This window comes from Callionymus lyra, chromosome 16, assembly GCF_982586985.1.
Source record: "Callionymus lyra chromosome 16, fCalLyr1.hap1.1, whole genome shotgun sequence".
Lineage (NCBI taxonomy): Eukaryota > Metazoa > Chordata > Actinopteri > Syngnathiformes > Callionymidae > Callionymus > Callionymus lyra.
In genome coordinates this window covers 6797314-6817922 of record NC_141833.1, presented here as the reverse complement: position 1 = coordinate 6817922, position 20609 = coordinate 6797314, and the positions used below count along the sequence as shown (strand labels likewise).

Here is a 20609-nt window from a genome sequence, read left to right as displayed (position 1 = left end):
TTTTCCTCCATTAGTAGATTTGATCTCCGATCCTCTCTGTGTTACGGATCTTACATCGGCAGGCGTCTAGTTGTGCAACATAATCTGTTTGAAATGAACGCTCTTCTATTTTCTTCTTTAAAATCATTGACGATAACTTTTGGACAAATTATGTATTAAAGTATAATTTAAGGCACGAGTACAAACGATGTGATTGGAAGCAGTTTTTACACTTTGAATTTGGAAAAACCATCAAAATGTGGGGGTTTTTCCTGTCTTTTTTTTCAATGCATGAATAAATTCAAGTAAATAAAATATTAAAAGTAAATATAATATAGCATTAAATAAAATCAATGTGAATAAATTTTACGTAACAACAATAAATGTAAATAAATTCAGTGGAAAGAAATTAAATGCTTTTTATTTTAAATTTTAATAATTAAATTAAATGGAATACTAGAAAATAGAAAACTGTTAAAACTTAAACACAAGGAACCTGGTCTTGTATAGCTCTATTTATTTATGTGTTGTTTACAGGTAAACCAACGCCGCAATGTTAATTGTTTTTTTTACAGTAACCTGTAGATGGCGCCAACCAAAAAAAAAAAAAAATGTTTAATGATGTGAAATGTCTTAACTATTGGTAAGAATCTTGCGATACGATACAGGGCAACGATATATATTGTGATACTGTAGTAACAAGGATGTATTTGTAGTATTGTCCGAGTACTTGACTCTGTTGTAGCAGAATTTACTTCTTTACGAAGTCGTAACTGCTTTCATTTGTTTTGAAACCAAGATATGTCCAAACATCAGCTTTAAAAGCTGCTGGAGTCCACTGTATCCTCTTGTCCTCAGTCATTGCTGGGATCTCGCAGGATTTAATTGTTTCCATAGCTTCTGAGGATGCCATCTAGTGGTGAAAAATTTAATTAACACAAAAATGAACAAACCCCAAATATTTGCAATTTAATTATGAAAAAAAAGAAAATGAATTATTTTATCTAAAAAAGTAGAGAAAAGCGTGATCTTGACTTCAGGAACACTCGTGTATCATCACGTGTGACATGAAAGTAGAACGTCAAAACAAGATGGCGGTAAGAAACGACGCCACACACGGAATGTGACGGATAAATGACATGCATGTATTTTATTGAAATAAAAAAAACAAAACATTTAAGCAGGAGCGACAGATGAGCTTCTGTCTGAAGTGTTCATGACGTGATGAAGATGTTTTTGGTAGGCGACGTGTTCCTGCTGAGGTTTTCTACGACAGGTGGTGGATCTAGAGCTGGAAGGTTGACGGCAGAAGACGGACGCGAGGAGCTGATTCAGGAGCAGCCGGTGGAGTTGTTTCCTGCCTTGTTCTCCGATGATGCACGAGCGGCGGCCTGAGCAGGCGACGGGCTGGAGTGTCGCTGACGCCTCATGAAGGGAAACACACTGAGACAAAAGAGGTTAGTGAGCGTTTCATACTCATTTTTACATTAAAAAACATGGTTTCATTCATTTTCAAAATGTACTAAATTCATATTAACATTATTTTCTTTAGTTTCTCGTTAATTGTCATTAAACTTTGATTATATTTCTCACCTTTTCTTGGTCTCCTGTGGAACGATCGCTTGAGCCAGTTTGTTCTTGTACAGGTCGGATTTTAGGTATCGTGGGTAAGAATCCTGAGAGATTCAAATAAAAACGAGAGATGGAGATGGTTGACGAAATTAATAAAAAATACTTCTCTAGGATAAACGTAGTAGAACACTATACAATATATCAAAGTATAACATAATATTACTCTTAAATGCCTGATTCATATATGTGGATAATGCAAAAAAAACACCCCAGCTCGGGCTCTGAGGTCTGTGGATCAGAATCTACTGATGGTTCCACGCACACGGTTCAGGACCAGAGGAGAGAAATCTTTTCAGGCTGTTGCTCCTAAGCTTTGGAACAATCTTCCTCTCTCTTTGCGCTTGATGGATCTACTGACTCCTTTAAGAAACATCTTAAGACGTTTCTATTTGTTCAGGCTTTTCCTTGAATTTCTCGAACTCCTGTGTTGTTCTCAGTATTATCTGGATCTTTAAAGTATGTACTTTTTTGAGTATTGTTTTGATTGTTTAAGCGCTTTGTGACCCTGGTCTCGAAAAGCGCTATATAAATAAATATTACTTACTTACTTACTTACAAATTTGTCGTGTACTTAAGGAACATGCATTTAAGTAGTCTTTGGTTTTTCGATTATTCCTGTGGTGTAATGTGAGGAGTAAAAAAAACTGAAAAAAAAACTCAAAACATAGTAACAATATAAGTAACAAGTTTGTAAATTGGTCACAATATTGTTTCAATTTTTTTTTTACATTGTTTTAATTTGTAAAAAGTTGTTTCAAGATTTTGCTATTTAGTTCAAAGATTTAACATTTTTATCCAGATGTTGCACATTTTTTTCTAAATTTTGTAATTTGTTATCATAACTTTTCACATACATTTATAATTATTTTTTTTAGGAGTTTGTAAATGTGTTTAAAGGTTTGAATTAGTTTCAAAACCACCAAAATGTGTTGATCTATTTTTGTTTTCAAAGTTTGTCAATTTGCTATTTGTATTCAGAATTTGTACATTTGTTTCAAATATTTTAAAGGTTGTTTCAAGATTTTTAATTAATTAGTTAAAAGATAAGAAGTTTTATGAATTTGTAAATGTCCTTATAAATAGGAAAATTCTGTAAATGTTTTATTATTTTTTTCCGAAACCCTCATTGTTTGGGAAGTTTTTAGTCCTTTTTGAGTATTTGTAAATATGTTTTAAAATATTCTAATTGGACTTGGGGCAGTTGTTTCAACATTTTGTTTAAGTTTGTCGTTTGAATTTTAAGGGTTTTGTAAATTAGTTTCAAGATTTTTTTAATGAAGATGTTATAAATTTGTAATTTTGTTACAAAGTTTTGTGAAATTGTTTTAGTTTTTACATTTATTTTCTGATTCAGATCATTCCTTTCAAGACTTCTTCTTCTTTTTTTTTTAGGAATTCGTCATTTTGTTTCAAAAGTTTGTACATTTGTCCCAGATTCTTTTCCCCCCATTTTTTGCAAAGTTTCTACAATTGTTTCAGAGTTTGGATATTTTCTTTTATCATGATGTTAAATGATTTTGAGTGTTTGTACTTTTGTTAACCCTTGTGTTGTCTCTGGGTCAATGTGACCCAAGATACAACACAAGGGATACTACAAACACATTTGTTTTTAGACTTTTGAAATAACACAAGGGATAAATAACTTGTAAAACTGAATTTGTAAATTTGAGTTAGTATGTTTAGTTCTAGGATTTTGTAAAACTGTTCAAATGTTCTCTAGATTGAGATTTTGTGCATTTGTTACTTTGTTAAATAGTTTGTAAAGTTGTTCTACGTTAAGTTTAAAAGTTTGTACATATTCTGATTTTATGAATATGTTTTAGGAGTTTGTTATGTGTTAAACCTTAATCTAAAGGATAACATTTTTTTTTCAAGATTTTGCAAATTTGTTTGAGTTTGTTAATTCATTATTTTTTTTGTAATTTCTTTACCGAATTTGTAAATTTCTTTCAAAAGTGAATTAATTTGTTTTAAGATTCTGTAAATTTGTTTGAGTAATTCATTTAGATCTAGGATTGTGTAAATCTGTTCAAATGTTCTCTAAATTGAGATTTTGTACATGTGTTACTTTGTAAAATAGTTTGTAAAGTTGTTGCACATTTCTTCAAAGAGTTTGTAGATATTTTAATTTTATAAATATGTTTTAAGAGTTTAAGAGATTTTTTGTTTTGTTAAATCTTAATTGATAGGATAAAATATTTTCAAGATTTTGCAAATTTGTTTGAATTTATTAATTTGTCAATTATTTTGTAATTTCTTTACCATATTTGTAAATTTCTTTCAAAAGTTCATTTATTTGTTTCAAGATTCTGTAAATTTGTTTGAGTAATTCATTTAGATCTAGGATTTTGTAAATCTGTTCAAATGTTCTCTAAATTGAGATTTTGTACATGTGTTACTTTGTAAAATAGTTTGTATAGTTGTTGTAGTTGTTGTACATTTCTTTTAAAAGTTTGTACATATTCTGATTTTATGAATATGTTTTAGGAGTTTGTTATGTGTTAAACCTTAATCGATGGGATAACATTTGTTTTTCAAAATTTTGCAAATTTGTTTGAGTTTGTTAATTTGTTGATTTTTTTGTAATTTCTTTACCTAATTTGTAAATTTCTTTCAAAAGTTAATTCATTTGTTTTAAGATTCTGTAAAGTTGTTTGACTTTGTCATTTAAGTTCTAGGATTTTGTAAATCTGTTCAAATTGAGATTTTGTACATGTGTTACTTTGTAAATTAGTTCGTAAAGTTGTTGTGCATATCTTTAAAGAGTTTGTAGATATTTTAATTTTATAAATATATTTTAAGAGTGTGTTATTAGTTAAACCTTAATCGATCGGATGAAATATTTTTCAAGATTTTGTAAATTTGTTTAAGTTTGTTCCTTTGTTAATTGTTTTGTAATTTTGTTTACCAAATTTGTAAATGTTTTTGAGTTTGTTCATTGGATGTCGCAGCGAAGAGAGAACCTCGACCTTCTTCATGAGGAAGTAAATGTGCATCTGAGCGTCGTCCATGACGAAGCGATGAGGGCGTCTGATCCCCTCCAGGGTCTTGTCCATGGTCTTGCTGTCCACGTTGACCCAGCGCGCCGCTCCAGGAGCCAGGAAGTTCCTGAAGTCACGAAAGGAAAACGATGAATACATCATGTAAAAAAACACATTTGGAGGTTTTCAGTGAAGTTATAAGATCTTCAACTTCTTCAACTCAGAATCCAATCTTATTTTCAGCGGAAACCTACTTGTAAATCTCATCCACCTTCTCTAAGATCCTGGAAGACTCTCCGTGTCGAATGTCTTCACAGGCCTGCCAGAAGCACAAGTTCTCGGCTGGTAAAAAAAAAAAAGAGAAGAAGGAAAAATTGGTAAAAACTAGATGAATGAGTTATTTTAAGCTTTCATTTTCTTACCACTAAATTCTTTCTCCAGGTACGTCATGAATTCCTTCCGGCCCATGGTGTCGTTGAGAAGTTCCATGAAGCTGAAGCTCCAGCGCTCCACTCGGAGTCTGGTCGGTGTAGGAGCGCTGGAGACACAAGAATATCCTGAAGTTAAGATCACGCATTTCTCTACTTCCGCTTCACGATATTTCAAATATTCTTTCTACCACTTTTTTGTCTTTTATTTTCTAAGAATGATAAAAGACTTGTATAGATTTATATAATAACAAAGTCACACTAGAGTAAGTGACGTTCATTTCACGTCCGGTTTAGGCCCAAATAATTCAAAAACAGAACATTACATTACAATGACACAAAAGTTTGTCTCAATAGTAACACTTTACACAAAGTTGTATTTTGTTTAAATATTTTGGAAATAGAACTGCTAAAAACATTTGAAATTAAAACAGTTCAATTGTTATTATAATTGTTTCTTCTCGTCTGGACTATTGTAACAGTTTATTTTCGTGCCTAAACAAGAAGGATCTGTCTCATCTGCAGTTAATACAAAACTCTGCAGCGAGAATTCTGACCCGCTCTAGTAGAAGAACTCACATTTCTCCGATCCTTAACACTCTTCACTGGCTTCCAGTTTCTTTCAGGATAAATTTAAAAATTCTGGTTCTTACTTTCAAAACTATTCATGGTCAGACTCCTCCTTACATCAGTGATCTGCTCCAGCCTTACACCCCAGCTCGGGCTCTGAGGTCTGTGGATAAGAATCTACTGATGGTTCTGCGATGGAGTCTACTGACTCCTTCAAGAAACATCTGAAGACATTTTTATTTGTTCAGGCTTTTCCCTGATTCCTGGGACTCCTGTGTTTGTCTTATGTGTCTTGTGCCTTTTAAAGTATGTATTTTAACTGTGTATTGTTTTTGATTGTTCAAGTACTTCGTGACTCTGGTCTAGAAAGGCTCTTTACAAAATAACTATTACTTACTTACTTACTATCATTATAATTTATTTACTATACACTGGTTTAGGCACTGGCACCATTTCAAGTATCAGTTTTGAGTCATATTTTGACAAGATTGAGTCCCTTGCTTATAGAAACGTAGACATCAAATTGAGGGCCTGCAGAATATCATCTCAAGGGCTGCAAATGGCCCACGGTCCCTTTACCTTAACCCTTTACTTAACCCCTTGTGTTATCACAGGTTCAAGGTGACCTCGACAGACCTGAAAACAAATGTGTTTGAGTTATCCCTTGTGTTGCCTCTCGGTCACAGTGAAAAACCTCCACCTGTGCATATGTACTTATGGAAGCCAGGGAGGTTGTTCACCTTGACCCAGAGATGACACAAGGGATACCTCAAACACATTTGTTTTCAGGCCTGTCGAGGTCACCTTGACCCTGAGATAACACAAGGGTTAAGACTTTCATAAATTCTCCCCATAAAATGTCAACAGTTTCCATTAATATTTCCATTTAAACAATTTTAAGTTCACTGGTCTCTACCTTGGTCTTGTCATTTATTTTGTGTGCGTAAATATATAGTGTTGTGTGTTTGTTTGTGTGTGTGTGCGTCTCACGTTTCTGCATTCATCGTCCACAAGGCGGTGTCGTCGGAGATCCACGGATTACTGGGAAGGCAGCCTTGCATAATGGGGTCGTGGGTCTGGTACTGCTCGCTGTATTTGACAAACCTGCAGAGGCACGCGCACACACACACACACACACACACACACACACACACACACACACACACACACACACACACACACACACACACACACACACACACACACACACACACACACATGCACACACAGTATTATTGTATTAGTGCAACGGATCATAAGAGTAATGTCCATTAATTCCAAGTTGCCTCAGGAAGCATCCATTAGTGGCTTTAATAGTGGGAGCAGTGAAACTGACGTGCATGTGTGTGTGTGTGTGTGTGTGTGTTGTTCAAACACTGATACGACACGCACCCTTCCAGGCAGATGGACGACTTGACACGGTTCCGTCCGAGCGCTCGTTTACAAGTTTCAATCTTAGGAAACAAAAACAATTTTAAATCACTTATGAACTCATGACATCACAACTTTGAAATGTGTTCACCTCTCGTTTATAGTAGTCGCTGTTCTATTGCTGTTTTTGAAAAAACACACAGAGACGGGGGTCACGTAAGGTCACGTTCTGCTCGTTAAAAAATTCACAAACGTTCCACTTCAAAACAACAACTTATTGAGTCGTAAAAAGAAGTCAAATTCTTTCCGGTTATACAAGTTTAATGCGATTGTTGTATTTCAGCTGACATCAGCACTTACTCTCAAGCCATCCGGGCAGCGGAATAAAGAGGCGTGGGGGGGGGGGGGGTAGAAAGATGAGACGGATTATTATCACATCATTCTCTCAACAGGAAGTAAGGAAAAGTGATGATGTCACTGACCAGCGGGACTTGCAAATTGAAGTTGTTGGGCCGGTCCAGACCCATGTCCAGCACGTTGTGGACCCCGGGCTGTGAAAGTGAAGAGGTTTGTTGTTGAATACGTTCATTGGTGTGTGTGTGTGTGTGCGTTTTTTTTTCTATTCTCCTTCCTGAGAATATGTGTGTGACGGAAGCACTTATCCCCGAGCTTTCCACTCCACCGGCTCTGACTTTTATTCCCAGGTCTGTCTTTTTGTCCGTTCCCTCCTTCCTAATTCATAAGAGGAAGTTTGTCTTTCCCTTTTCGTTTCTTCTGGTCTCTGCTACACTTGTGTTGTTTGTCCTGCACCGGACACGAATTATTATCTATCTTTATCTCTCTCTCTCTCTCTCTCTCTCTCTCTCTCGCTCTTTCTCTCCTTCTGCAGTTGTTAGCCGAGGCTTTTACCGTCCAGGTTGAATATTTCATGGAGGAGGAAGAGAGGAACAGCAGAAGAACATCACAGAAGGAGCTTAGGTACATTTTGGCTGGTAAAAAAAAGAAGCTGAGCCAGAAGACAAAAAAATAACATTTTCTTTATGAACCCTCCCTCGTTACCTTCGATATGTCTTTTCACGCTTCATCTTCACAGCAACACTATGACGCCAAGACCAAAACATTAAAGACCAAAACATTAAAAACCAAAACACTTTACAGTATGTGTTCTTTCTGGTTGAACTTACTGACCTCGAACCAATTTTCATCAAGTTCATGTTCTCGAAAATGTGTCAATGTTTTGGTTCGACGTTGGTAATACTCCCGAACCACACGGCTCAGATGTATTACTCCACGAGGTTCTTTAGTATTATTCTGCGAGACTCCATAGTGTTACTCAACGAGGCTCCGTAGTATTAATACTTGAGGCGCCATAGTATTACTCCGCAACACTTTGTAGTATTATTTCACAAGAATCCGTTATATTACTCCACAAGGCTCCGTAGTATTACTCCGCGAGGCCAGTAGCACTACTCTGCGAGGCTCTGTAGTATTTCTCGGCAAGGCTCTGTGATATTACTCCACGAGGCTCGTAGTATTACTCTATGAGACTCCATTGTATAACCCTACGAGGCTCCATTGAATTAACTTGCCAGTTTCCTTAGTATTACTCCGCAAGGCTCCATAGTATTACACTACCATTCTCTGTAGTATTACTCCACAAGGCTGTGTATTATTATTCCACAAAACATTGCAGTATTACCCCATAAGACTCTGTAGTATTACTCCGCAAGGCTACGTAGTATTACTCTGCAAGGATCCGTTGTATTACTGCGACACTCTGTAGTACTACTCCACATGGGTCCGCAGTGTTATTCTGCAAGGCTCCGTAGTATTACTCCACGAGACTCTGTAGTGTTACTCCACAAGGCTCGTAGTATTACTCCGCAAGGGTCTGTAGTATTAGTCCACAAGGGTCTGTAGTATTACTCCGCGAAACTCTGCTGTAATACTCCACAAGGGTTTCTAGTATTACTCTGCAATTCCCTGCTGTATTACTCCACAAGGGTTTCTAGTTTTACTCTGCAATTCTCTGTAGTATTACTCCACAGAGGTTTGTAGTAATACTCTGCAATTCTCTGTAGTATTACTCCACAAGGGTTTCTAGTATTACTCTGTAATTCCCTGTAGTATTACTCCACAATGGTTTCTAGTATTACTCTGCAATTACCTGTGGTATTACTCCGCAAGGCTCCTGAAATAATATAACAGTCTAAAACGTCTATAACAGTGGTATTCTACTACCTAGTCCAGCCATTGTTTGCTGGTGTTGTAGGACTGAGCAGCCTCTGTGCTCAGATGGGTAAAACAAAACTGCCCGACTAGCTTCTAACTAAAAACTACAACTACAATTACACAGAACTATAGTATTACTCCACAAGGCTCTGTAGTATTACTCCACAAGGCTCGTAGCATTATTCCTCAAGGGTCCATAGTATTACTCTGCGAAACTTTGCTGTATTACTCCACAAAGCTCCAAATTATAACTACCCAATTCTCTGTAGTATTACTCCAGAAGGGTTTGTAGTATTGCTCTGAAATTCTGTGTAGTATTACTTCACAAAGCGTTTGAAATATTACTCTGCAAATCGCTGTAGTATTACTCCACAAAGTGTTTAAAGTATTATTCTGCAATTCTCTGTAGTATTACTCCACAAGAGTTTCTAGTATTACTCTGCAATTCTCTGTAGTATTACTCCACAGGGGTATGTAGTAATATTCTGCAATTCCTTGTAGTATTACTCCACAAGGGTTTCTAGTATTACTCTGCAATATTCTGTAGTATTACTCCACAAGGGTTTCTAGTTTTACTCTTCAATTATCTGTAGTATTACTCCACAAGGGTTTCTAGTATTACTCTGCAATTATCTGTAGTATTACTCCACAAGGGTTTCTAGTATTACCCTGCAATTATCTGTAGTATTACTCCACAAGGGTTTCTAGTAATACTCTGCAATTCCCTGTAGTATTACTCCACAAGGGTTTCTAGTATTACTCTGCAATTCTCTGTAGTATTACTCCGCAAGGCTCCTGAAGTAATATAACTAACTAAAAGTCTATAACGTCTATTACAGTGGTATTCTACTACCTAGTCCAACCATTGTTTTGCTGGTGTTGTAGGACTGAGCAGCCTCTGTGCTCAGATGGGTAAAACAAAACTGCCCGACTAGCTTCTAACTAAAAACTACAATTACAATTACACAGAACTGTTTTATGAGAACATCGCAATGAGATTAAAAAACACTTTTTTTAACATTTCCTCCTCGACTCCCAACAGCGTATGGTGAAGACCTACCGGCGGTCTGTTGATGAGCCAGTACGCCTGCTCCTGACATTCCAGAACGATCCGATCCGCCTTGCGTCTCTGCTTGGATGCTCTGCAGACCAATCACAGTCCCAGTGGCTCAGCAAGTCTAAAGGGTTGCGGGGACGATACCTGAGTTGCTCCCGCGCTTGCATCACCACAAAGTCCCACTGGTGGTTGATTCTTTTGTGTAGCACGCTGTAGCGCTCCTGGAGCCAGGAGAGGGTTTGTTAACACTCGAAAAAAAGGGACCAAATCCGAGCCAAAAAATAAAATAAAACACCTTCTCGTACTCCATCAGCTCCCCTTGTTTTCGTATGTTCTTCTTGGCCAGGTAGATCGCTAGAGGGCGATAAAAGATGTGTCAATTTAAAGTTTAAGTCTCAAGTTTGTTTCCTCACCGTAGTCCAGCTCCGTGGCGGGCCATCGCGTGCTGGTCCAGAAGTACGGAGTCTGGGGGAAATTAAAAAAGCAAGGATGAGGATTCTAGGAGTGACAGGTGGGTGGAAGGGTCGTAGGTTTCGATGTCTAGCAAGGATTCGAACGACACCTGGAAGCGGTACGGGGTCTCGTCCGGGCGCATCACGAGGGATCTGGGTTCTTTGAGGGGGTAGATGTAGCCGTACCGGACCAGCATCATCCCGAGGTGAAGAGCCTCTGCGGGGACAACATGGATGTTTATTAATACACGTCTATAACTGTGGTATTAAACAGTAATAACAAACGCTGAAGTAGGACACGACATGATGAATAAAACAATGACCCACTTTCAGGTGTTCCTACGTAGATATTGTCCTCTCTGGCTGCACTCTCTTCTTGATCTCGGTCAATACTCGAACACAACATCACACTTCCTCTAATGTCCCCACATACAAGTGACTATATCATCAGCAAACATCATAGTCCTTAGTCTTGTACTTCAGAATTAAAAGTATCAAGATATGTTCTTAACATTTGGGTAAATCTATCCAGTCCTGTCCATTTTCTTGGTATTACATAGACACTGTTTCTTTAACCGACATCACAGATTGAAAGGCAACATTGAAAACCTTTTCAGGAGCCAAGGTCTCGAGCAGACAAGTTCCCGGGTAAGTTATTTTGAACTCTTTGGTAGTTAGAAGAATGATTAAGCTTGGTCATAGAATCACTTTATCGAAGAGGAAATGATTTCGAAGATTATTTTTTTCGTTGACTAGTTAGGTAAGCTAGTCAGTGATAGCAGTAGAAATTCACCATCTTGTAACACATTTTGTAGTTCAATCTCAATTCTGAAAAGATCCAAATAAAAATTAAATTTAATGTAAAATTAGAAGCCATTTTTATGAATAAAAAACATTGAATATCATTATGCACTGTATCTCAAATTGAATGTGTTACCAGGTGTAAAAAAAAAGAAACAAAATTAAATAAAAGAAAAATCACTTGTATTAAATTAAATTTCGTCAGGGGCCACATTTTACATAGCGGCTGTTGTGAGGGGCCATTAAGTGAAAAAGGAGCGGAAAGAACAAAATGAATGAATAAAATCAAGCTAAATATGATACAATTATTATTTTATATCTAAAATAAATGATATAAAAGCACTTATTTATCAATGATTTTTTTTTTTTTTTTTTTTTACATTCCCTTAAATCTCTTTAAAAATGACAAAACTTCTGAAGCAAAAACCATACAGTCCTATTTAGAGATAAGTTTCAAATAATAGAAAAACTAACTGTGAGTTTGGACCTCATGACGGCCACATTAATACAGTTAAGAGGCTGTGATTAGAAAAAGAAAAGAAATTAAGTAAGTAATTTATATTTGTAAAGCACTTTTCACAGACCAGGGTCACAAAGCGCATGAACTGGTTTCGTAGAATGACCCATACAGTATTTTATTGCATTATTAATTGTGTGTTTATGGTTAAAAATTAAAAGAAAAAAGAGGTTAAATGTGTTAAAAAGATGTTTGTCTATTCCTCTGTTTAACTGTGTATGTCAATGTCACATAATTTACAATAAAAACTGTTTAAATCAATATTTTTACTGAATAAAATCATCTCTTGATAATGTGAATTAAAGAAGATAACGCTGACGATGCATCTTATCACAGAAGCAAACTGCGGTGAAACTTTAAACTTCATGTTTTGAAGTGTTTCCTGGCGATGAAGTGATGAATCATCTCCTCGTCCATGAGTGACAGAAGCTTCAAAAAAAAAGCCTTGCCATGCATTTTAATAAACTCTCGGGCTCGCTCCTCCTGGAGACCTGACTCTGCACTTTCCCCTTCTCCAGCCCTCGCTCACCAGAGGACTTCTAAATTAGTCATCGGGGGGGGTTCTCCCGGGGTCACGTCTCCACCGGTGGATTCAATCAAACCTCGGGCCCTGCAGGTGCTTCACCTCTTGGTTGGAAACACTCCAGGTGGAAAAAACACCATATCCTGGCAACACCTGGCTTCCTCTGGAGACCTACCTTCCTCCTGGATGTTGTATTTATGGACCAGCCACTGGATGATGTCCTGCCCTGTCGACACCAGAGACGGCAGAAGATGAGAAACTTTCTCTTTCTAAATTATTTAGTGCATTACACGTGAAGAGGAGGAGGAAGGGGGTGGTGGGGATCTCCAAATAGAAGTTCATCATCTCTCTCATCAGCACCTGTCATGGCGTGTGGGATGACGGTGATGAGCAGCCTCTGGTTCCTCATCTTCATCCCCATGTCGGGGTCCTGCATGGCCACGATCACTTTCTCCATCTTTTATCAACGAGAAAAACTCACTTTTGATAAAAAAAACTCAAAATAAAACACCGACTTTTTGTTGTTGTTGTTGTGTGGATTCAACTGATCCATCATCTCGAGATGCGAGCTTACCTTCCGGAAACACGCCATTTGTTCGCGCTGCCAGCCTCCTTTGGTCACAGTGTTGATGGTCATCTTTGCTGCTGCGCTCGACGGGACCACTGGAGAAAAGTGCAAAGTCTGAAGTGCTGTTGTCGGGAGCGCGCGCGCCGCTGTTTCCGCCTCATCGGCCGCGCGCGTTGCCGACAAGCGCGCCCCCGCTGACCTCAGAAGGGATTAGATTTATTTTTTTATTCTTTTCAGGTTGTCATATACAGTTTCTACAAGCGACACTATTTTCTGTCACTAAAACCTGTATACTTTTATTAAAGCTGCCTAAAGCTGCTTCACTGTCATGTGTATACAAATAAGAATTACTTAAAATATAAATATATACAGTATTTCAACCGGTTTTAAACCCGTTTAAATGCATGTTAACAATTCGTTTATTTTCTCCCTCTTATTTAATTAAAAATGTATCCTGTCGTAAAATATTGATTTAATTCCTATCGAAAATATTGGGTTGTTTGTCAATGTTGCATTTTTTTTCTCCAATAGTAATAAGTAATTGAAAATATCCATTACTTATTACTTATATTACATTACATTACTAAGTATAGTGTGTTTAGTCAGTATTAAAGGTTTAATGTCATGTTTTAAATTGTTTGAATGTACTTGTGTCAATGAAAAGATTCTAAACCTTTAATTCCAACCATTTATTCTCTATTCAGACTCATGTTGGACAATTATTTTATGTTATTATGTCACATTACAGAGTTAAATCAAGTCCAAAATCTAAGTTTGCAGTGTGAATTAATTGTATTTTTGCTGTAATTATTTTTTATTCCTTTTTTATTTATCCAGGTGATTTATTTGATTCATATTGTTTATTTTATTTTCTTTGTTTTCATTCCAAATTGCATGTGTTTCATTGTGTGAATTGTTTGCTGCCGGGGGTGTAGAGAGACTGAACAGACTGTCCTTCCACTGCACTGTCAGAACAATGTTGATCTTTGACAATTGAGATATTCCATTCTGTGTTATATATTTTACAAATAACTGTTCAGACGTATCTGATCTGCATTTTGGTATATAAACCTAAATTTAGGACTTCTTGCAGAACTTCAGGGTACCTTGAGCCATTAAGACGAACGAGAAGTTCGCTTTTTTTTTTTATCACAATTCAAGTTTATTATAATGTAGATTAAAAATAACCATAGTAGCTTTGTGTGCAAAAAAAGGCGTTTTCTCATCGTTTGAAACCTGCCAAAAAAATAAATCATGATAAACAAATTAAAATTCACCAAATGGTCTCACCCAAACTCGTTATTTTAAGCGTTTGAAATGACAAAAGATTTTTTATTTTACATGTGCAAAACAGTTTAAGCTCTATACTGTCGCTGCTAAGAATGTGCATTTCTCTGCGGAGATCATTAAAGTATATTATTTATTTATTATTATGAGGATAATTTAGGGACATACAATGAAATGAAATACATGGTAATAATTGTTATATTTCTTGATGTTAAGTAATAAATAACTGTCCTAAATGTAAAATATAAGCAAAACTATTAATGTATTAAATATTATTTATAATATTATTATTGCTGTTTTTTTTACATCATTAATTCACTCAAATTATTATGACATCTATCAACGTTAACACAAAGGGTGTTTATTGCGATTTGCCCTTTTTTTGTCCCTCTTCGGTTGCCGTCAAACCGGAAGTGAGCGGACGTCGTTGCTTGTAAGTCCACTCTATCATCCTGACCGGTTCATTTATCTGTTAACAATCTTTCTACTAGGTAAGTTTTCACATGCTTCATTTTAAAATGCAATTTTTATGGTTCCTAACCTGATATTTACTGTAACAGAAACCGTTTCTCCACCTAGCAGAGGCTAACAGTAGCTGTGGAGCAAGTGTAGCTCAAAGTAAAAGTAAAACAAATCTGTATTTTAAACCCAAATATCGCTTTAAAAAGCTTAAATTTAAGTATAACTGCGACGAGAACACATTTTGAATGCAATGATAAATCGTGGTTTACATGAATTGAACGATAAAATTATTTTTTGCCCTTGAATTGTTGTCTTTTGTTGTAAACATCGTTTTGATGTATGCATTTTTTTTTATCTTCAAGAAAATAATTTATCAAAATACTGACGTGTTTTCATTGTGTTTTAATTCGAATTATTATTATTTGGGATATAATCCAAGAAATGACTCATGGTTTATTCTTATTTTTGATTCAGGTGGAGATGGGTGACATCCGCCAGTCGCTGCTGCCCAGAGATGTTCTCAGTGCTGCCAAGGAGCTTCTTTACCACCTGGACATCTACATCAGCAATCTGGTCCAGTCGGGCAGACAACCCCCTCAGGTCGATGCCAAAACCCTAGACCTGGTGGAGGAGTTCATCCTGCACTCACCCAAGGACAGAAACGCAACAGCAAGGGTTAGACAATCTTTTTTGTTTTTAAAATCTTACAACAACACCACATGCATTAGTTTATTTAACTTGACTACTTCAAGGACGGGCAGTAAGATTTCTTCACCACAATATATACTTTGATTGATGTAAGGAAGGGCCTGTCAAGCCAAAAGAAAGAAAAATTCAAACTTTCAAAAGGCATTCAATTAATGTATCTAAATACAAGGTTTAAATTCGAATCATAATGTATATATTTATTTATTTTTCAACGCTGTGATGACACATTATAAGTAAGCTTTTAAAAAAAGACTTTTTATTCATTGATTATTTTCTTATGTTCATGAGGCATTGTGTATTTTATGCAGGATTCTTTTAAAAATCAAGTTTTTTTCCGTGGAAAAAAACTCATGTTTACTTTATTTTAAAATAAACATTTGTCCCCAAATCTTTGTAATTAAGTAAGTAAGTAAGTAATTTTTATTTATATAGCGCTTTTCCAGACCAGGGTCACAAAGTGCTTAAACAATCAAAACAATATTCAATAAAGTATATACTTTAAAGATCAAGGTAAAACTGATAACACAACAGGAGTTCCAGAAAATCAAGGAATGTGTTTTTATTTTTGTAATTCTTCTGCTTTGATTGATTGTCAAATTGTTTTTAAATTTAAATCTAAATGGTATTTAAAAAGTCTTACAATGTCTTGAATGCTTTGAGCTGTAGGAACTCTGAAGAAGGGACAAATAAAAGATTCAATATGATGGGAAAAACTTAACCCTTTGATTGCACGCTAGGTAATTTGAACTGCCTATATATTTTTTTCTAAATCAAGCAGGTAAAATACTTTATATTTTTTTTCCAATAAAGAAAGGAATCTACATTTTATTTAAAGAATAAGTGGGGAAGTGACTCCGAATAAGACGTGGAATTAAACGTTGAAAATATGCGTGGTGTTGGAATATGTGTTGGAAATTTGTAGGGGATTCTACAAAAGAGGAAGGAATTCAACTTTATGTCCAATTTTATCTGCTTATACAAATAATTTGTCTTTATTAGAACATTTGATTTGATTCATTTCTTAAACGTTGGTCTTTCTATGTGTGTTTTTTTGAAGTTTTGCTTCAGCTGGTTCTGTCTGGTCCAGTCATCTACTATAACAACATCCACACTCAACACCTCCACATTTAATTTTCAATTTATTTTAATTTACATATTAATTAACATATTTTGCAACAAGTTTTATTATGCCATGAAATCGTAAAATAAACTAAATTTGTTGTTTTGCTGTGCAATATTTGATTTTAAATACATAAAATGTAGCAATATGATGTGTAATCTGTTATTTTCATAAACATTCCCCCCAAAAAGGGGAGAGAACAAGAAGAAAAAAGAGAAAGGGTCTTCAAATAAAGATATTTTTCTGCTAAAATGAGTGAAATAATAACATTGATGGCCATCAGAAGCATTTGTAACTGATCATTTTTATAGTTGAACTGTGGCCTCATGAGGACCACATGAAACCTACTTCTCAGTTGAACTATATTTATTTGTCTTCCAGAGGATGAGTGCCCTGCAGGAACTCCAGCTCCTGGAGATCATGTGCAGCTGCTTCCAGGAGCAGAGTCGCGACGCTGTGCGGCAGCTCATGTTCTCGGCGCTCTTCAACCTCCAGGGGAACCAGGCGGACGAGAGCCGCATGGGTCTGCTGAGCAAGCTGGTCTCCATGGCAGTCGCTGTCGGTAGAGTTCCCATCTTGGAATGCGCTGCGACGTGGTTACAGGTGAGCGTTCCCGTGAGAATTGGAACTGCATATATAGTTTTTCTAAATCAAGCAGATAAAAGACACTTTTTTTTTGCAATAAAGAAACAAAACTACATTATATTTATAGAATATGTGGGGGAAAGGAAATGGGGAAGTGACTCCAATTTAGACGTGGAATTGAATGGAAAATACAAGTGGTGTTGGGAAATATCTTGGACATTTGTAGGGGATTGTACAAAAAGAGGAAGAAAGGCATAACGAACGACTGGTTAAAACCAACTACTAAAGTGAGTCAGTGGATTAAGACACTAAAACCACAGACACAATGGAGAGACTTGCCTATAAATTAAGATGAAAGAAAACTGTATAAAGAAGACTGGGTGAAATGGTTTTAATATAAACAACATCAGAGTCAGAAAACTATATATCCCAGTGTTGTAAATGCATTTTTTGTGGTGGCTTTAAATAATATAAAAATGAAATAATATGAATTAAATAAATACAATAAAATACTATATATACATAAATAAAACAAGACGCATTACCATAAAACTAAATACATAAATTAAAATGAATATAACATAAAATAACCAGCAATCAATATTGTATACAATAAATTATTATTATTATTATTATTATTATATGTAAGACAAGATAATATAAACATATATATAACTTCACTAGTCGTTCACTTTCTTTGGAAATGTTTAACTATATTTTGGTTACAAATGCTTAATAATTCTAAAATGTTGGTTTTATTTTGGATTCGTGAAAGCCATTTTTTTAATTTCCATGTCTGTGAAAAATATAAATGATAAGAAAGACTTTTGGATTTTTTTGGATACTGTATATCATCCGCCTTTTCACCTAAAATACAACATTTTTTATTTAGTTAAATGGATAAGTGGTCAAATCACAGAGTCATTGCTTTTATAATTCAGTCCTAATGTCGTGATTTCTCCTCCCAGAGAACCCATCGAGTGTACTGTGTGCGGCTGGCTCAGGTGCTGGTGGACGACTACTGCAGCATGTTACCGGGCTCAGTGTCCACCCTTCAGAACATCCACAGCTCAAGTCCTCGCTTCTGCTGCCAGTTCATCGCCGCCGTCACCACGCTCTACGACCTCACGTCGGGTAATTTGATAGATCACGTGATCATCTGTGAAACAGAATCGTTATCATTGCTTCCTTTTCCTCCCCGACAGAGGAGCTGACCCCCCCTCTAGAGTTACTCCAGATGATCGTGTCGTGGATCCAAGAAGATCCTCACGTTGTCTTGATCAGCTTCCTGAACGCGCCTCTCCCCAGCAGCCAGCCAATCAGCTCCCTGGAGGCCACGCCGCTAGGAGGTTTGATGCGCTGGTGCGTCAAGGCGCCGCTGGTGTATAAGCGCTACAAGAAAGGGTTGACGAACGGCAGCGCCGGGAGCGAGCCGGAGGTCGGCCCCCTTTTCTCGGGGCTCCACCTCAGTGTTTTACAGGTAAATGAAGTTTAAATCTGTTTGTATCGTTTATTAAAAACGTCTTCTTCCTCAGGTCATGATGCTTCTGCCCAACATACTGAACGAAAAAGGCCTCTTTGGACGCCTCGCGCTGCTGCAGCTGGAGTCCCTGGCCTCGTTGACCTCCGACCTTTCCCGACTGTTGGACCAGGCGGATAAACATATCCACACGTCGTCGTCCGACGTTCACCATCCGTCGCAGCTGGCTCTGGATCGACTGGCCCAGGCTCTGCAGGTGGCCATGGCCAACGGAGCTCTGCTCTGCTCCCGAGGTGAGGGCAGGTTAAACACCGAATCCCTAGGATTTTAAGTAGAGTTTCTGGCTCCCCCTAGTGTTAAAATAATGGAACTGCAATGCCATTCTCGGTTTCACCTTTACCAATTTTGTGCATGAACACTTGAAACAAGATCTTGAAGTCTCTTAATAATATGAAAATGAACTACTGTTGTTAAAATACATGAGTCGAAAATTGTTCAAAATGAAATCAATCGGAAAAAATTTAAATAATTTAAATACGAATTGTTTTATTAAACAACAGTTCTGTCGTTTGTCTCTGCAGAAGACCTTCGCTCCATCTGTTCCCGCCTTCCACACAACAAGTAAGCCTTTGTTTTATTTTACTTACTGCTTAAGAAGAATCTTAACGTTCAACTGTTGATTTAAGTGTGTCTTAAATAGATGTTGGACTCTATTGTATTCATCAGTATGTGTCTGTTTGAACAAAACTCTCTTTTCATTGAAATATTAACAATAGAAAATGTGTTGAAGCTCTGCCCACTGAAAAACACTCATTTTTTTGTAGATTAAATCTTGTTTACCTTAACCCCGCCCACTCTGCTGTGATTGGTCAAACATCAAGGTTTGTCACCAATCGTCATCAATCCCAGAAGTCTCCACCTCCAAGGGACTCGTTGTATAAACAAAGCGAGGCGTGATTACAGCTGGCTGGAGGAGTGAAGCCAATTATTACATCATAATGTACTTCGCTCTCGTAGCCTCTTTTTCGCTGAGATTTAGGTTTTCAGATTAGTTGACATTTAACCCTTGTATTATCTCAGGGTCAAGGTGACCAGAAGGCCTGAGAACAAAGGGTTAATGAAATGTTTTCAATCTCTTCAATGTTTAAAAAACAAGACTTAGACATTTCAGACTGAGATTTAGTTCACTATGAGACTTTGAGTAACAATATTTTTAAAATCAGTTTCTTACCTAAAACTATGAAACTTTATGTCCAGTTTTATCTGCTTCCACAAATAATTTATCTTTATTGAAACATTCAATTTAATCTCTCTGTGTATGTGTCTATCCAGTTTGCTTCAGCTGGTTCTGTCGGGTCCAGTCATCTACTACAACAACATCCACACTCCACCGCTGGCCTTCAGTCCACATGCGGGTCACTCCCCGATCCCCTCACACCCCCCACACGCACCTCTCGCCCCCTCGCACGCCCAGTTCCCCGCTCAAACTTTTATGACCGGGATCCCGTTCCCCTTCAGACCCGCTCACTGAAGGTTGGCTCGTTGATACAGATCTAGAGACGATGAAAATGTGTCCAATAAATATTTTTTTACGTTACTGCCTTGTTGTTTCCATATTGACCACTAGATGTCAGTGTTTTGCTTTCATTCGCTAAAAAAAATCCCTTGACAAGTGATTTGCTCAGAAAATGATATAGTCGCTATTTATGAGTTATTTTTAGTAATATATATATATTTTTTAATAATTAAAAGGTGAGAAAATGATCACCTCTGCAGCAGCATGAACTCCCACGTCATCAACGATCAGTCAAAAAGTTATTCGTAGCCTTGCCCAGCACCCGAGCGTGTTTTGAGAA

The 20609-nt window shown here is 36.8% G+C and overlaps 2 protein-coding genes across 3 annotated transcripts; one reads left to right on the top strand and one right to left on the bottom strand.

The window, feature by feature from the left end:
• Positions 1-1259: 1259 nt before the first annotated feature.
• Positions 1260-13180, bottom strand: rgs11 (regulator of G protein signaling 11). The gene is made up of 17 exons (XM_087810519.1): positions 13118-13180; positions 12904-13000; positions 12719-12769; positions 10813-10919; positions 10664-10715; positions 10546-10604; positions 10395-10471; positions 10254-10335; positions 7444-7512; positions 7113-7136; positions 6983-7044; positions 6581-6694; positions 5015-5130; positions 4847-4934; positions 4581-4719; positions 1573-1655; positions 1260-1422 (listed from the first exon to the last, which is right to left on the bottom strand). Exons 1-17 carry the CDS (start codon positions 13178-13180, stop codon positions 1311-1313), a joined length of 1395 nt encoding a protein of 464 aa, XP_087666645.1. The 3' UTR covers positions 1260-1310.
• Positions 13181-14805: 1625 nt separating this feature from the next.
• On the top strand, positions 14806-20344 carry ints15 (integrator complex subunit 15). Of its 2 annotated transcripts, none has more exons than XM_087810952.1 (8): positions 14806-14889; positions 15335-15535; positions 17070-17291; positions 18242-18407; positions 18479-18753; positions 18809-19046; positions 19335-19374; positions 20086-20344. In XM_087810952.1, exons 2-8 carry the CDS (start codon positions 15341-15343, stop codon positions 20282-20284), a joined length of 1335 nt encoding a protein of 444 aa, XP_087667078.1. In that variant the 5' UTR covers positions 14806-14889; positions 15335-15340; the 3' UTR covers positions 20285-20344. The 2 variants fall into 2 exon arrangements, with proteins under 2 accessions (XP_087667078.1, XP_087667079.1); XM_087810953.1 differs by having other exon boundaries at positions 14808-14831.
• The last annotated feature ends 265 nt before the right edge of the window (positions 20345-20609 follow it).

What these genes read in the sequence shown, in the direction of transcription:
- rgs11 (XM_087810519.1), bottom strand. Translation starts at nt 13,180, where the DNA reads ATGACCATCAACACTGTGACCAAAGGAGGCTGGCAGCGCGAACAAATG. An exon ending in CATCCCACACGCCATGACAG is followed by an intron (nt 12,770 to 12,903) that starts GTGCTGATGAGA and finishes TGGTGTCGACAG; the next exon opens with GGCAGGACATCATCCAGTGG. An exon ending in TGGACGATGAATGCAGAAAC is followed by an intron (nt 5,131 to 6,580) that starts GTGAGACGCACA and finishes TTGTGTCTCCAG; the next exon opens with CGCTCCTACACCGACCAGAC.
- ints15 (XM_087810952.1), top strand. Translation starts at nt 15,341, where the DNA reads ATGGGTGACATCCGCCAGTCGCTGCTGCCCAGAGATGTTCTCAGTGCT. An exon ending in GCGCTGCGACGTGGTTACAG is followed by an intron (nt 17,292 to 18,241) that starts GTGAGCGTTCCC and finishes TTCTCCTCCCAG; the next exon opens with AGAACCCATCGAGTGTACTG. An exon ending in TCCCGCCTTCCACACAACAA is followed by an intron (nt 19,375 to 20,085) that starts GTAAGCCTTTGT and finishes GTGTCTATCCAG; the next exon opens with TTTGCTTCAGCTGGTTCTGT.